Source organism: Curcuma longa, unplaced genomic scaffold, assembly GCF_044706935.1.
Source record: "Curcuma longa cultivar G26 ecotype Majalengka, Jawa Barat unplaced genomic scaffold, ITB_CL_G26_1.1 contig_27369, whole genome shotgun sequence".
Taxonomy (NCBI): domain Eukaryota; kingdom Viridiplantae; phylum Streptophyta; class Magnoliopsida; order Zingiberales; family Zingiberaceae; genus Curcuma; species Curcuma longa.
Window position 1 is genome coordinate 20442 of NW_027433400.1, and position 16220 is coordinate 36661.

Below are 16220 nucleotides of genomic sequence, written 5' to 3' on the forward strand. Positions count from 1 at the left end.
TAACCACAAGAGCCCTATCCGGCGGTGTTTACTCTCCTTGGTAAACACGTTAACCGTCTTTGTTTCGCTGGCCACTCACCGTCGAAGGGTCAGCACGTTTTGGATGACGTGGCTGCCAGCCTGGCAATCGAATTCAAAATTTTGAAAGCAAATGGAACGGTTGTCTCTCGCGGGCCTGTGGCTATAAAGGGGGCGGAGAAGAGAGCGAGATCCGTGCTGTTCGTTTGCTTGCTCGCTTGGAAGTAGATGAGGTCTGAGGTGAGGAAGGAGTCGATGGGAGGACAACAGAGTAGAGGAGGGCAAACGACGCAGCAGCTAAAAGAGACGAGAGGAGGCGGAGAGATCCAGCGATCGAGTAAGCGCCATCGAATCTCCAGGGCATCGCCTCGCTCCACGTTCCTCGCTCGCCATTCCTGCTTCAGCTGGTACTCTTCGAATTCCTTCTCGTTCTCACCCACTTTTACAGATTGCAATCTGATCCGAGATTTGAATGGTGATGCATATGATCTAATGTGATTATTTTCAGATGAACATATCTTTGTATCGATAATCTAAGCGTTTCCTGGTTCAAAAAGTTCACTGAACTGAATAAGAGTTTTCAAAATCAAAACAGAGTTGTTTGAAATCGATAATTTCTATTCTGAATATTTTGAGTTAGGCCGCTTTATGTCGTTTTTTTCCCCTCTCTTTCTCGGGTAATATTTGACTGCTTCTAGAACAAAATTTAGGGTTGATCTTTCTCTGTTATTGTAATGCGGATTTGATAAGTTACTCACACCAGAAGGTAGTAAGCAGATCAATCCACGTCTGTATGCCTGGTTCTAACTGAATCCAGAGATCGGGAACGATCTCTCATATCTGTGTCAAAAGACAAATCCAATTCGTGAAATTTTTCAATGTTTGGACGCAAACATTTCTTTACTCTTTTGGTCTCCCCTCTCTTAGTCGTGAGATCGAAGTTGCGATTTCAGCATTTTCAATTTGGATTAAACCTAACCAAACAAAAAGGTACGAGGCGGACGTCTGGACGGAGGTAGCCAAGTATCTGGACGGTAGTGATTTGGTCCGGCTGGGTCTGGCCAACCGCTGGTTCCACCGTCTGATCAACGAGGAGAGCATCTGGAAGTATGCCTATCTACGGGACCTCCACGTCCCTCCGCCTCTCCGTGTGGCATTCCCGTGGAAGCAGCTCTACGCCTCCGCCTTCGGTATTAATCTCCAGCCTTTTTCTAATGCGCAACCTCCGTCTTGCATCCTCCAGCCTAACCCACACCTTCACCCTTCAGATGGCAGCCACTCTTATTCCTTCCGGCACAAGGAGAAGCACATCGGTGAGAATGCTCGTGCTAGTACTGCCCTATGCTTTGTTCAGTTTGCTGTTAATTGATTCCCTTGTTGAACCGTTAGATCGGATGAGAATAGGGGCTTTCTTCTTAGACTCGCCCGTCGTTCTGCTATCGGAGACTCTGACTCTGCCTAAGAGACTCCCGCGGCCCCAGGACGACCGTGCGAAGACGATTCAGTGCACGGGCACGTGTCTGTTGACTGACGCCCGGACCGGAATCTGGATCGCCGGTAAGCCAATCCCCCACCGTGATCTCGACTTGCTTCTTTTATCATTCTTCTCCAACTTGAGCAATGGAGGTTTCAGATCTGCAACTGGTTCGGTGCCCTGTGTGCAACCTGAACACATGCGAAGGTACACCTGGCGGTCCTCCCCTTAGAAAGCAAGTTTGAGGGTTCACGGAAGAGATGAGAATGCATCTACTGCGCAGGGACGATGCAGGTACTAGACGCGAGACACGCGGAGCTGTTCCTGGAGCAGGGGTACAAGGACGGCCGCTGGGACTTCGAGGACATTGGTTCCCGCCGGATCGAGAAGTCCGCCGGCGCTGCCACTGGGGCAATCTTCGACGTCAAGCACCTCCTCGGGCCTTCTACCGTCGGTAACACCCCTCCGCCACATCACACTCATTGTTGATGCTTTCTTCCTGGTGTATCATGAAGTCGACGAGACGCTGGCGGTGCTTTTTCCAAATCAGGAGTGATGGATGCGAAGGCATGGGTGGGGCAGCAGGATGACTGGCAGCCGAAGGCGAGGCTGTCGATCCACGCCGTGGCCGTCAACACCAACCTGCAGGCAAACGAGGGTGAGAACGCAGGAACTTTTTGTCTACTTGACAACGTCGAATCCTGAATAGTTGCAATGGTGCAGGTCTTCAAGTGAGATTCCAGACGATGACGAGCACGGGGGCGGACCACAAGGTGGTTTCGATTAGAATCTCGCAACAACTCATTTAATTACTTTTACCAGGTTAGAGATCTACATATTCAGTGATATTCTAGATATTATACCACACAAATGCACAATCACATCGTATAGCATTTTTTTAAAAAGAAAAAGAAAATTGCTTAACCTTCAATCTTGTAGCGATAAGCGAGGACTGTCATGAACTTGACCAGTGTATGGTTTGGAATAGAATAAATTCCGTTTTTGTTATCCATATAGAATAACTTCTGAAGCATTGTGCGACATATGTGACTGTCATGAACTTGAATATAAAGATCATATAGTGACGAGATAGCTAAAAGAGGTCTAAACGCCACGGGATTAGAAGTTGATACACGGATGATGAAAGAAGAAAATCTGTATGAAGGAGTCCCTTACTTGGATTATGTAGAAAAGTCCTTTCATCAAAGGTTTTAGATTGTCTCTTGATGAACATAGCTTAAAAGGAACAATTCATAAACTCTATCAAAATCAATGTCAATTCAATCAAAGATTGAAAAAGTTAAGAAGATACTTTAGGGAGCGGAGCTAGCATAAAACTAAATAGAATTGATAGCACAAAAATGAACACAGCATGCGTTTAAATCATACAAGCACAAATACTCAACAAGCTGCACAATATAGGCACAGACAGACAATTATGATATTATATATGTATTTGTTTGTTTTTTTTTTTAGAAAAAAGTGAAATTTATTGATGGATCAAATAGCTAGGGAACGAACTTGTTAGAACTGGAGGTCTTTCCCGAGATTCGAGAACCACTGGGCCCAGCTACTTTCGATCTCATCTTCTGCCCTGGCGTCCCTGCCGGCCGGAACTGACGAGATCATGTCGTTGCCGTAGGAGATGACTATCCCTTTGTGGCTGCTGGCGTCATCACCGCCGCCCTGTTGGCCGAGGCGTACGCTCACGATCTTGCTGCCGCTGTGGACGACGGTGCCGCCGGCAGAGATGTCGTAGACGCGGAAGCCGTCGGCGGGGACGACTTCCTCGCGTAGGGCAGCATCGGCCCGTTTGCGGTCGGCGTGGCCGAGTTGGGAGAAGGGGACGGCGAGGCGGGCGGCGGCGGAGAGGATGAGGAGGGCGGAGACGACGGAGAGGGAGACGGCGATCTTGGCCGCGACCATGGCTCGATCGATCCGATCGGAAAAAAGAGGAGGCGGTGAGGTTGGTCAACGGTAGGTGGTGGGAGAGAGAGGAGTCTTTGGGGGTTTGGGGGACCAAAATTATAAAGACAATGGGAAGTTGGTCAATGGCGGTCGGGAACGGCCAACCAATTCCGAGTGTATTGTACGAAGTAGAGATAATTTTAAAAAATTAAATAGAATATATGAATTAATTAAAATTTAAATTCAAAGTTTACCTGATGCAAACATGCACTGCTGTATTTAAAAAATTAGGGGCGCTTGGTATATATTCGATAATGGAATGGTAATGATTTTGATTGAGGGGTTAATGGCAATGAAAATAATTATCGAATTTTTAGTGCTCGGTATTGATACTGGAATGGGTATTATTCCCATTAATATTGTTTGATTTGGTTTAAATTATGGAATGAGAATCAATTAAAATTTCCATTTTATCTTTATATGTAAAAGACAAAAGTAATCTTATAGAGTCATAGATAAAATCATTTTATTTTTAAAAAAATATAATATGATGAATATTATATACTACAAAGCGGCCGACAAATATATTCCCGGTCCATCGTCTTTTACTCCCCGAAGAAAAATTATGGTTTCTTTCACTTTTATTCTCCTTAGTGCTCATCGTGTTTACTAACCAGTGTGCTCCTTTATTAGATTCTCTCATTTGTTTAGTTCAATCCTTTGCCAAATTCTCTGTTAATCTTACCATACTGCACTCCCTGCTGCGATATACAAAAATTACCTTCATGAGCTGCAATTTTCGTGTTCAGTAGATCAACATAAAGATTAGGGTGATAGTTGTCTTTGGGAAAGAACATCAGTTTCCTTTTACCCAAATTTCGTTTAGTTTTCTTCAATCTTCATCCGTTTCAGATCGATTGGGAGAGAGTATGCATTTGGTAGAAAAGTTTAATTAACTCGCTCCACTTGAAAATGACAATCAAGTTCATTAGATTCCGGGAAGTAGCTAGTGCGTAGTAATTATTTAGGCCGAAGCATGCGGCACAGCAGCATGCGGCGGCGGCGGCGGCGGAGTAAAACAAGAAAGAAGAAGAGGAACTCAGTGCTGAAGAGAATGATGTCGAACTTCACTATTATCGACTTGTTATCATAATCTTCAATCGAAAGGAGAGGAGGGAAGCCCTTCTATATGGAATAACTTCTCTGTTATTATCACGAGGACGCATAATTGCAAATTGCAATGGGACATATAGAATAGTATGCTTCTTCTTCCTTCTTTTCTTTTTTTTTTTCCGTACCAAGTTTGGCATTTTGGAACAATTTGGCCATGTCGTCTCGAGTCACTTTGACCCCACAACTAGATGTGTATATAGCTTGATCCACGGACTCGAATCGTAGTCATCGACCTCTCTGAGGCAGAAGCTCGAACACTTGGTGGGTATTAATACGCGCGGTTCTGGATATGGAGGCGAAAAGCTTCAGCGACGGCGGCGCGGCCGCTCCTCACTTGGCGCTGCTTCCCACGCCGGGCGCCGGACATCTTATTCCTTTTACGGAGCTTGCCAAGATCCTCGTCGCCCGCCACGGCTTCTCCGTCACCATCATCACCTTGGCTGCCTCCGCCTCCAAGGCACAGGACGCCGTCCTCTCCTCCCTCCCTCCGGCCATCGCCTCCCTCGCCCTCCCAGCCGTCCCGCTCGACGACCTCCCCGCCGACGCCCACATCGTGACCATCATGTGCGTCGCCGCCTCCCGCTCGGGCCACTTCCTCCGCACCGAGTTGTCCCGCCTCCAGGCCTCCTCCAACCTCGTCGCCCTCGTCTGCGACATCTTCGCTACCGACGCCTTTGCTATCGCCCGCGGCCTCGGCGTCCCGCCTTACATGTTCTTCCCTTCCAATCTCCTCACTCTCTCGATCTTACTCCACCTCCCCGAGCTCGACGCCTCCGTCGCCTGCGAGTACCGGGATCTCCCGGAGCCGCTCCGCCTCCCTGGTTGCGTACCGGTCCCTGGACCGGAGTTGCTCGAACCGATTCAGGATCGGTCCAGCGAGGCCTACCGGTGGATGCTCCACCACGGGCGCCAATACCGGGACGCCGAGGGAATCATCGTGAACACGTTCGAGGCGTTGGAGCCGGGCGCCGCCAAGGTCCTGAGGCAGAACGAGCCGGGCCGGCCGCCAGTCTATCTCGTCGGGCCGCTGACGCGGCTCCTGTCGGCGGAGGGCGAAAAGGACGCCGACTGCTTGCGGTGGTTGGATCGGCAGCCGGCCGGGTCAGTGCTGTTCGTGTCCTTTGGCAGCGCCGGGACCCTGTCGACGGTGCAGATGACGGAGCTAGCTCTGGGTCTGGAGATGAGCAGGGAGCGGTTCCTGTGGGTGGTCCGGAGCCCCAACGACGACGGCGACGTGAGCGAGTCCTACTTCACGGCCCAGAGCAAGGCGGATCCCTTCCGCTTCCTGCCCGCCGGGTTCGTGGAGCGGACCAACGAGGTGGGCCTGCTGGTCCCGTCGTGGGCTCCTCAAGTGGCGGTGCTGGGCCACTCCGCCACCGGCGGCTTCCTGAGCCACTGCGGTTGGAACTCGACGTTGGAGAGCGTCATGTCGGGAGTAGCCATACTGGCGTGGCCGCTCTTCGCGGAGCAGCGGCAGAACGCGGTGATGCTGGCGGAAGGGGCGAGGATCGCGCTGCGGCCGCGGGCGGCGGAAGGTGGGCTGGTGTCGCGCGAAGAAGTGGCACGGGTTGTGAAAGAACTGATGAACGGGGAGGAAGGGAAGGCTGCGCGGCGGCGGGTGTCGGAGCTGCAGGAGGCGGCGTTGAGGGGCCATGGGGACGGCGGCGCAGCCTTCCAGGCGCTGGATGAGGTGGCGAGCAGGTGGAAGTCCGCCAATTAAATCAAACAATTAATACATAATAATAAAATCAAAGAAACTAAAAGGAGAAGAAATAGAAAGGAAAAAAAAAATATCTCCTTATTATATTTATTTATAAGGATTATAGTTATACAATATAATAAAAACAGTTGTAAAATATAATCAAAAGTAAATTATGCTATGAACAAAAATTATAGTTACTAAATTACAGCATAGAATATGAATTACTTATAAATAATTATTTATTAGAATCGATAAGCTGTTTTTATTGACTTTTATTATGTGTAATGTCTGTATTTTGCTAATATATTTATTGACTTTTACATAGTAGTTCCTATTGCTATGATGATGAGGCCATTGAGGGTAAAAAAAAAAAACCAAGTGCAAATTGAGAATAGAATTTTAATGAGACTAAAGAGTATTGCACATATAAAAAATTTGACAAAAAGAATGAAAATGTATTTCTAAATATGTGTGTGTGTGTGTTTTAAATATATATATTTAACTTTAATATTTATATATTTTTATTTATATATATATATTTAAATATTTGAGTTGGATTCCACACATAAGCTATGCTTGGGTCATACCTAGGTCGTGTCTAACACAATTCAAATACGATCGGTTGAATGAAAACAACTAAAGTATGGATAGATGTCACTTTGACCACTAGTGCAAAAACCTCATAGTTGGCTTATCTAAAGAACTTATGGAATCAACTGAACCAGAGTCAACTCGGACACTTACTTAAATATAAAGCACTCACATAATCTCATATCAGGAAATTGAATCAAATTAGGACAAAAATCAAATGGGCGTTCAAAATCGTCATATAGATGTCTCATTTCTATTAAGTCAAATGAGCGCGCTCCAAAATGATTTTATTTTTAAAATACTCTTGATCCAACGTTGTTGCAGTATCTATCGATAATTGCTATAACATGTAGAAACTACCGAGTAACTGCTACACCATATTTAGAGTGAATTTAGGATTTGAGATTTAAGATTTATATTGTGTAGAAGATATACAATAACTATTACTATGTATATAAAATATCTAATAGCTGTTACAATATGCTTAGAGTGAGTTTAGGATTTACATCATGTAGTAGCTACCCAATAGCTGCTATAATGTGTTTAGGATGAATTTAAGATTTAAAATTTAAAATCTTTGAATAATATTATATTAAAATATTATTTATCAATTGGATTAAAAATATTTAAACTTCATCAAAATTATTTTAAAATAGTTGTAAAAGCTATTATATAGCTATTACAACCCTAAATTTTAAATTTTAAACTCACCATAAATATATTGTAACAGTTATTAGATAACTTCTATACATTTTAACAATTATTTAGTAGTTTCTATACCGTGTAAACTATAAATTATAAACTCACTTTATATACATTATAGTTGTTATTGAGTAGTTTTTATATATTGTAGTAGTTTTTTAATAATTTATATATATTATAATAATTATTAATGGAGTGTCTATTTGAAATTTTTTTTTAGAATGATGTTTATTTGATGTTTCCTTTTAATTTGAGATGTCCTTTCAATTTTTGCCTATCAAATAAAAAAAAAAAACTGAAGTAGGTTCCGGGCCCATGGGCTAAACTGACAAATGAGCGGGTCACTAGCAGAGTGGGGCCCAACCGGATGCGGCGGCTCGTTATTTGTCGGATGCCTTTTGTCGTTTTCTCATCTATTAAAACAAATTGAGGCAAAAAAAATGGTTAACATTAGAAATCGATATATATATATTCATGAGGGGTAAAACCGGCTAATGAAATAAGTAATTTTATCTTTTTTATAAATCAAAAAATAAATAATTTTCCTTCCTACAACGCAACGGCGACACCTGGAATTGGACAAGCGCGCCAGTGAAAACTAAAAAGCACCCAAACAGGTACCCATGCGCCCACCCCCAAGGCTCTCTCTCTCTCTCTGCTCCTGCTTCGCTTTATCTTCTTCTTCACCCACTCTGTTCCCCTGTTCGCTTGAATTCTGTGCTCCTGCCGCCTCCACATCCTCCTCCTCCTCCTCCTCCCCTCCCCCCTGACAACCAGCTAATCCTGCTCTCTCTGTGTCTCTACCACCGCCACAGGTCTCGTTCTTCCCTCTTGAGGTAATCAATCGACCCCATGTGCTTCTGCTTCCTCCTCCATTCCTCCTCTGCTCTGGTTTTTCTGTTCCTTAACTTTTCAGCTAATTTTTTGTCGCTTCTCTTTATTTGCAAAGCGGATGTCGGATTTGTGCTTCGAGCCATACCTTTGCCGGAAATATTCTGGCTCCTTTCTTATGATTTGCTTTTGCTTCTCCTTTTTTGTCATGCATGCTCTTTTGCCTCGCTTTGTTTTCTGTTGACACTTTACGTTTGATTCGCATGGCTGTGTTTGTTGATGTTCTGGATGGTTTGAGTTTGATTTGCAGAAGGAATTGAGCAAGAATTTGAAGGTAGGAGAAGCTAAGAAATGGACGCAGCGCTGCCGTCGATGGTGCCTGTTAAGCGCACGGAACACGTCGAGGTAACCACCATGGCCTTCCCGTCGCGCTGCAGGCACCGGCAATGCGAGGCCGCTGGGCCGCGCACCATCAGAATCTACTGCGACGACTGCGAGGCCACTGATTCCGACGACGAGGCCGAGGGCCGACGCGTCCGCCGATATGTCCAGGAGATTCGTTTCGAGCACCACCGCGAGGCCGCCGGAAAGAGGAAGAAGGCGGTGGATTCGCCTGGTTCCGTGGCCGCTGGCGGCGACGACCATGGCAGCACGCGCAAGTTCCGGGGCGTCCGGCGAAGGCCGTGGGGCAGGTACGCGGCCGAGATCCGCGACCCGCGGCGGCGCGTGCGTGTGTGGCTCGGCACGTTCGACACCGCCGAGGAGGCGGCGAAGGTGTACGACTCGGCCGCCATACGACTCCGCGGCCCTGGCGCCGCCACCAACTTCTCGCAGAAGGCGACCGCCGTCCCCGCGCTGCTGCCTTCCCATCCTCCGCCCCTGCCTCCAAAGAAGCGTCTCTCCACCAGCAACCTCACCTCCATGTCCGGAGGCGGCTACGACTCTGGGGAGGAGCCCGCAGACCTCTCCTCCCCCAGATCCGTCCTCCGCGGCGTCACTCCCCCCACCGCGGCATCCATGGATAACGCCGATGCCTTCTCGCCGTGGCAGTTCAGTGGCTTTTTGCCCACGGAGGAGGCTACGCTACACGACGATTTCCTCGGCTTCGCCGCGGCGGAGCCGAGCCATATCGACGACGACTCGGCTCGTATACACTTCGCATCTGAAGAGCTGAGCCACGTTTTCCTCGGCTCTGGGTTGGAGCTCCGCTCGCCTACGTGGCAGGGTGGGGACGACTGTTTTGAGGACATCGGCGATTTGTTCCCGATCGAACCGCTCAATGCCGTTTGAGGCCGTTATCCGGGCACCGATTTGTCGGCCGATTTTGTAGCGACGGGAAAAAAAAACAAAATGAGGCATTTTTTTTTTCTTCTATCGATTTTGTATTATGTTTTTTTTTTTAATTAGTGCTTCCTTGGAAAATATCCTTCAGAATATGTGCGGAACGCTTGATCAAGTGATAGGAATTCAAAACTTTTGAAACTTTACGAAGAATATTAGATTATCTTAATATATTATACCTCAATTAATCTCAATAATTCACCTTAATGGATTTATTTATATTTTTTCAATATGTACAATAATAATTAAATAAATAAATTTAAATAAATTCTGAAACTGGATGGACTTGATAGAATGTATTAATATTTGGGAATAACGATTGTAAACTATAAACAATAGAATTCTTATTAAATTTCAAAATTAATAAATAAATTTAATAGTTTCTGCCATTATTAATCCAATTTTAAGAACGAAAACCGAACGTTATGTAAATCAATGCCGTCCCAAATTAGACACCAGCAAATCGGACAAACAGCCGGTATTGGCCGAATCCCACGAACAACGGCGAACGTTATGTATTTGTGTGTGTGCGTGTGTATATATATAGTGTGTGCATGCATCCAAATGCCAAGCAGCTTGTCTTATATATCGAACGCATTGAACTGAGTTTTATCACTCACAGCAGCTATTATTATTGTTAATGATAATAGGTCCATTATATTAAAGATGAAACTGTGTTAATTATATGAAGCATCACTTTGATTTTGAGATATTAAGAACACTGGGATGGCGATAAATTAAGGATCAAGTCAATAAATAAAATAAAATCAGAAATAATTCTAACATTTATGGGATCAAAAATACAAAAGTTATTTAAATCACCTCAAGCAGAACACAAATCCACCATTTTTATCCTCGATATAATAAAGACCTTGTCACAACTTACCATTTTTAAAGTTGGTACCAAAGTGTGTTATAGCTTGCCCTTATCACAACAATAATAAAGGCTAATCTAAATTAGTCAGTATATCAATTTGATATAAAAAATATCTTTAGAAACTTTATATGAATCAATCTCCAAGATTCGAAAAAAATTTGACAATCAAACTGTATACAAACTCAACAAATTTCTCTATAATTTAAAATAATCATATCGTGCTTGATTCAATCAATTCTCTAAAGTAATTAAGAACTTTTGATATATTGAAGAATAAATAGATCACACATTATTTGTGAAATATTTTACTAAAAAAAATATCATCATTCTTATAGTGTATATTGATGTTATCATCATCTTGCCAAGAGGACACGAATTCAAATCTTGATGAAATTGAACAATACCCTTCCTCCGTTGTGATCAACTGTAATTTCTTGATTTACCTTCTCACAGATGATCGTGAAACCGACCGTGTAGAATTGCTAAGGTGACGAATTCCACCTTTTGCAAAAGATGATATCATCATCAGAATGATAATAAGGAATTAGAAGAAATCAAGAAAATAATAGCACGAGACTTTAAAGTCAAAGATTTTGAAACATTGAAATATTTTTGAGAATGAAGATTGCTTAAAACAAAAAAGATATTTCAATCTCTTAAAGAAAATACACTTTAGATCTGTTAAAAGAAATTGACATATTGAAATGCAAGCCAAGTAACACGCCAATTGAATTAAGAAATGAGAGAAAAATATTTGAAAGAAACTCGATTGACAAAGATAATATCAACGTCTTATTAGAAAACTTATATATCTCTTACATACACGCCTAGATATTATCTTTGCAGTTAATCTAGTAAGTCAATATATGCACTCACCATGATAAAGTCATTTAAATATAGTATATAAAATTTTGATAAAGTCATTTAAATATAGTATATAAAATTTTGAGATATTTGAAACACTCCTGGAATAGATATTCTTTGCAAAAATTGAGAATAGAAAAGTATGTGCATATACTAATACAATTGAACAGGATCAATTGATGTAGGAAATCAACTTCTGAATATTACACGATAGTACAGGGGAATTTAGTGGCATAGCGGAATACAAATTTATATCTCATGAAATTTGTGAACTCATTTGGATCAAAAGAGTGATGAAAGATTTAAAAATTTAAATTGAAAATATTATACTTCTTTATTGTGATAATAAATTAACTATCAATATAATTTACAATCCAATTCATCATGAACGAACAAAATATATAGAGATTGATCATCACTTCATTAAAGAAAAAGTGGATAAAGATATTATCAGTATTAAATATATTCCTACTTCTCATCAACTAGTCAATATTTTTACAAAACAATTATCTAAACAAGCTCACAAATTTCTTAAATGCAAACTTGATCTCATCAATATCTATAGCCAAACCTAAAAGGGAGTGTAAAAAATAATCAAAATTTACCTTTACAGGGAGTCAATCAAATTATGAGAAATATAAAAAATAATCAAATCATAAGTGAAAAAAAATATAATTAGATTGATTTGATTGAGAATAATTTATTTTTAATAAAATATTTTTTATTCCTTTCCTTATTCATTAAGTCTCATTATATAAAAGTATATCCTTAGTTCATGAATAAAATTATACGTGAGAATTTTTTAAATGTTTATCCAAATAATCATTTAGGTTTCTTTGAAAACTATAACTATTTGCATAAATACAAACTTTTTAAGAAATACAGTGCAAAATCACAGTGATTGAGAAATTGAAGATCAACTCAGCTTACCAATCTTCTCTCAGTGACTATGATAGGAACCCAGCATTGAGCATACAGCAACATCTACGAGCCTTTCTTTTGCAGGTTAATCCTGAAATTGTTGCACAAAGAGAGGAATAAAGTCTTGAATAGCAAATAGCTTGAGCTCACAAAAGACTATGTATGAACAGTGTGAATATCGGGAGTAAACCACTGATATATTAACAAAGTTAACCATAGGTTTTGAGTAAAAAAAAAGAGTTATAATTGTCAAACTACTCACATGACAATCTATTTCCTTTCAATTGAGGCCATAAGTTTGACTAGCAGGATGGACTTGATTAGGTGAGCCTACTATCATTCTGTTTACAAAGATGAATAATAATCTTGTTTGCGTTCTGTCTTTGAGATTGTTTAGTTTGTTTTGAAATGAAAAGAGTTCTGATGTCCATAAGAATTTGTTCAAGGAATTAATGAAACTTCAGGTCTACGGTTTTGTCTTCTGTTGCTTAAGCTAGTGTGTGTGACAGACAAAGTTCCATGTTTGATTACTGAATAATAGTTTCAGGATATGCACCACATCTTAAGGAAAAAAGAAGGTGGTTTTCCCTTAATTATGGGAGACACTTGCATGTGAAAATATGGGTGCTCTTTAGCAAACAAAACAAACAAAGCCATCAGTGGGATCATGCTTCACTATCGATCTTCCAGCAAGGTCATATGCATTTGTCCATTCTAAGCTTTCATAGTTGTAATAGGTGGATCCTACTGGCCAAGGAAAAGAACAGACTACCACATCACACCTACAAATATGTGACTCAACCAAAGCTCCAACTTCTCTCATTAACCAAATCTCCCTTTGTACAATGAATTAGATATATTTCATTAGCAATTTCTCTTTCCATTTGTTTCTACTGGTAAAAAGTCTGGTGTAGAACTACTGTTCCGTTTATTCTTAATCAATATTGAACAGTAGAAACATCACTTGAGCAGACTTTTAACTTTCAATTGCAATGAAACTTTCTTCAAAAATGGTAAAAGATTAAATAAATAAAGATTCATGAAACAAGAAGTCTTTGGCTCAAAAACTTACTGGCATCCATCTTATGGCATCAAATGTCTTTAAGCTCATTTGAAAAAAATAATGTTATATATTCATTTACATAAGTTTCAGCAAACCAAACAGAAAGCATCATATACCAATTTACTTTAATAGTTGAATTTTGCAGTTGTTTGGGTTGTAACATCAATTATCCAGTGGATATGCAGCTAGCCTGATAGATGCAATATAAACTATCACTATCATAATTAATAATCAATAATATCAACTTGTTATCTTGGAAGACAAACAAAAATGACCTTTGAAAAGGTCTCAAATGCATCCCGAATCAGTGTGAAAAAGGATTTGAAAACAATAATGTGCATCAGTGCTAAGATTAATGGTTGCTTTGACATGGCACCTAATCCTGTAAAAGACACATCTTGAAACTTAATTATGCTAATTGCTGTAGAGAATAACCCCAATGCAATCTATATTAGTGAACAATGCACACCTATCAAATTAACATTTGATCATTAAACAGTTGCAAGTATTAATAAGTGCTACAGGGTAGCTATGCAATAAAATAGAGCCAATTATCCTAATAAGCATTGATTATTACTGGAATTGCTAAGACCTATCAACAAATTTCAATAGGACAGTTCAGCTTGATCAAAAATGCTCCAAGAACAAATTAAGATTAAAAAACAAACAATTCTTGTTTCGAATAACTATTATCCTAGTGTAAATAAAACCACAAAGTTCAAATAATATGGCAGAGTTGTTCTACGTGTTAATCACCAGAACAGATTAAAGCCACCTAGTTGTAGAATAAGTGAATTGGATTGAAGTATCTGAAGCCTTGAACTCGATCATATTCTCAAAGAAAAGGGGCATGGATTTAGCAAATAATGATTAGTATAGCAGTAAAGAAGTAACAATAATTTTCCTTTTTTTTAGTTAAAAGAAGAAACATTAATTTGAAGCTGAGAGAGGAGAGCATACCATCTAAACAAGTATAAGCGACACAAGGGGAGAGTCCCATGGCTCACCCCCTGCCTTAAGCTCACCGGGCTGCACCCCACTCGGATCGGCAACTTTCCGGTGCTAGTACCGCCCATCCGAAGCCCCACCCTAGTTCTCAGATTCACCCCGAGCTTTATCTCCTTGCTCCTGAACCCCGCTTGGATCCTTCCGCCGGCAACCTCGTCCACCGCCACCGCTTTGGCCGCCATCTTGAAGCGCACCACCGTCCGATTTCTCCTACCCTGTTCGAACCCTGCGACCTCCGCCACCCCCACATCCACGTCGCCGTCATCATCCGCCACCCTCACCCGCGCCTCCCAGTCCCCGTACTCGAGCACAATCCTCCCGTTGGGGTTGGAAACGAGGATCCCGACTGAAGTGGAGACGTCGAGGAATGTGCCGTCGGACCGGGAGCCGACTCGGAGGCGGGTGGCGTTTAGCGACTCGAGACGGAAGGAGGGGAGCCGCGGCTGGAACCAGAGGTAGGCGAGCCCCGCGGCGACCGCGATGAGCGCGGCCAAGGCGAGAACGACTACGGAGGCCCAGCAGCAGAGGCGGCAGCAGCAGGAGCACCGAGAGCGGTGGCGGCGGGGGAGCGGCTTCCGGGCTGGCGGAAAGATGGCGGAAGCGGTCGCCGGCGGGGAGGCGCCTTCGGAACGGTCGGGTGCGGCGCTTTCCGGATCGCGATAACCGGGCGGCTTGTGGAGCACCGGCTTCAAGGTAGGCTTCGCTTTCCGCCATCTACTCAAATCTATATACCAATCCCTTTCTCCTCTTCCACCCAACAAATTTCTCAAACAAACAAACGAAAAATTAAAAGAATAATCAATAAAATCCGGAAGTAAGAGTACTCGGAATTGATATGGGGAACGGCGACGGCGACGGCGACGGCGACGGCGACGGCGACGGCGACGGCGACGGCGACGGCGACGCCGGAGAGAAGGGGACGACGACGAGGCCCTCTCAAGATGTTCGGCGAGGAGAGCAGGAAGGAGTGCCTCGAGATTCGTGAAGTCGCGTGATCGCAGAAATCGGACGGTGAAGAAGCTCGGCCATCAGCGGCGTTACGAGCGAGGGGAGATAGAGGGAGTGGAGTGTGGTGGTCGACAGCGCAGACGAGAGCGTGGGTCTTATAATCGCACGCGCAGCTCCGGAGAAATGGTGACGTGGCGACATGGCCAGAGAAACAGAGGGCTGGGGACCACTCCTACATTCTTTCTTCCATTTATTTCTAATCATCTTATTTATTTAGAAATAACAAAAAAAAAGAAAAAGTAATATAACTGATTTATGCCTTGTTAGAAATTTGTCATCATTATACGATTATTATTATTAAGCTCCAAACGACGACTGCCTAGTAATAAAGTTGATTTCTTATTATTACGAAGTTAATAATAATTCGACTGAGACAAAAAAAAATTTGAATTTTTATGATTATTTTTTTATTCAACTATGTTACTACGTAGTTTGCACATAACATTCTCATTTTGTCCTCTGCGAGCTTAAGTCCAACTAGTCGTTGGGCAAACTGTATGTTTCTGCACAGTGAAATTGTTGTTTTCTTCTCATTCCTCACTTTTTTATTTTTTTTAAAAAATATCGTAAGCATGAATATTTTTTGGCTTGGAAATAGTCCTCTTATGGGATCAAATTGGAAAACTCAATCGTAAACATATACTAAATAATTATTTTTTTTATATAATTCATATGTTTGAGATTCGTCTCATTAATTTTTTATACTAAATAATCGTGGTGCACATATGAAATTAGGTTG

General features: G+C 42.4%; 4 protein-coding genes and 1 pseudogene across 4 annotated transcripts; 3 read left to right on the top strand and 2 right to left on the bottom strand.

The window, feature by feature from the left end:
* Positions 1-246: 246 nt before the first annotated feature.
* Positions 247-2505, top strand: LOC141819021 (putative F-box protein At3g61730). The gene is made up of 8 exons (XM_074706405.1): positions 247-425; positions 1009-1208; positions 1287-1331; positions 1408-1575; positions 1652-1699; positions 1776-1946; positions 2043-2150; positions 2216-2505. Exons 1-8 carry the CDS (start codon positions 247-249, stop codon positions 2299-2301), a joined length of 1005 nt encoding a protein of 334 aa, XP_074562506.1. The 3' UTR covers positions 2302-2505.
* A 314-nt stretch (positions 2506-2819) lies between these two features.
* Positions 2820-3552, bottom strand: LOC141819023 (uncharacterized). The gene has a single exon (XM_074706407.1). It carries the CDS (start codon positions 3416-3418, stop codon positions 3017-3019), a length of 402 nt encoding a protein of 133 aa, XP_074562508.1. The 5' UTR covers positions 3419-3552; the 3' UTR covers positions 2820-3016.
* A 1274-nt stretch (positions 3553-4826) lies between these two features.
* LOC141819022 (hydroquinone glucosyltransferase-like) lies at positions 4827-6372 on the top strand. Its single transcript, XM_074706406.1, has one exon. The coding sequence runs from the start codon at positions 4863-4865 to the stop codon at positions 6291-6293; it is 1431 nt and encodes a 476-aa protein (XP_074562507.1). The 5' UTR covers positions 4827-4862; the 3' UTR covers positions 6294-6372.
* Positions 6373-8750: 2378 nt separating this feature from the next.
* On the top strand, positions 8751-9792 carry LOC141819020 (ethylene-responsive transcription factor CRF1-like). Its single transcript, XM_074706404.1, has one exon. It carries the CDS (start codon positions 8751-8753, stop codon positions 9687-9689), a length of 939 nt encoding a protein of 312 aa, XP_074562505.1. The 3' UTR covers positions 9690-9792.
* Positions 9793-12312: 2520 nt separating this feature from the next.
* On the bottom strand, positions 12313-15238 carry LOC141819019 (uncharacterized; annotated as a pseudogene).
* Between the last annotated feature and the right edge of the window lie 982 nt (positions 15239-16220).

Bases quoted from the DNA above. Each gene is read 5' to 3' on its own strand.
- LOC141819021 (XM_074706405.1), top strand. From the start codon at position 247: ATGAGGTCTGAGGTGAGGAAGGAGTCGATGGGAGGACAACAGAGTAGA. The intron at 426-1,008 runs GTACTCTTCGAA...CCAAACAAAAAG, and splicing joins CGCCATTCCTGCTTCAGCTG to GTACGAGGCGGACGTCTGGA. The intron at 1,209-1,286 runs GTATTAATCTCC...TTCACCCTTCAG, and splicing joins GCTCTACGCCTCCGCCTTCG to ATGGCAGCCACTCTTATTCC.
- LOC141819023 (XM_074706407.1), bottom strand. From the start codon at position 3,418: ATGGTCGCGGCCAAGATCGCCGTCTCCCTCTCCGTCGTCTCCGCCCTC.
- LOC141819022 (XM_074706406.1), top strand. From the start codon at position 4,863: ATGGAGGCGAAAAGCTTCAGCGACGGCGGCGCGGCCGCTCCTCACTTG.
- LOC141819020 (XM_074706404.1), top strand. From the start codon at position 8,751: ATGGACGCAGCGCTGCCGTCGATGGTGCCTGTTAAGCGCACGGAACAC.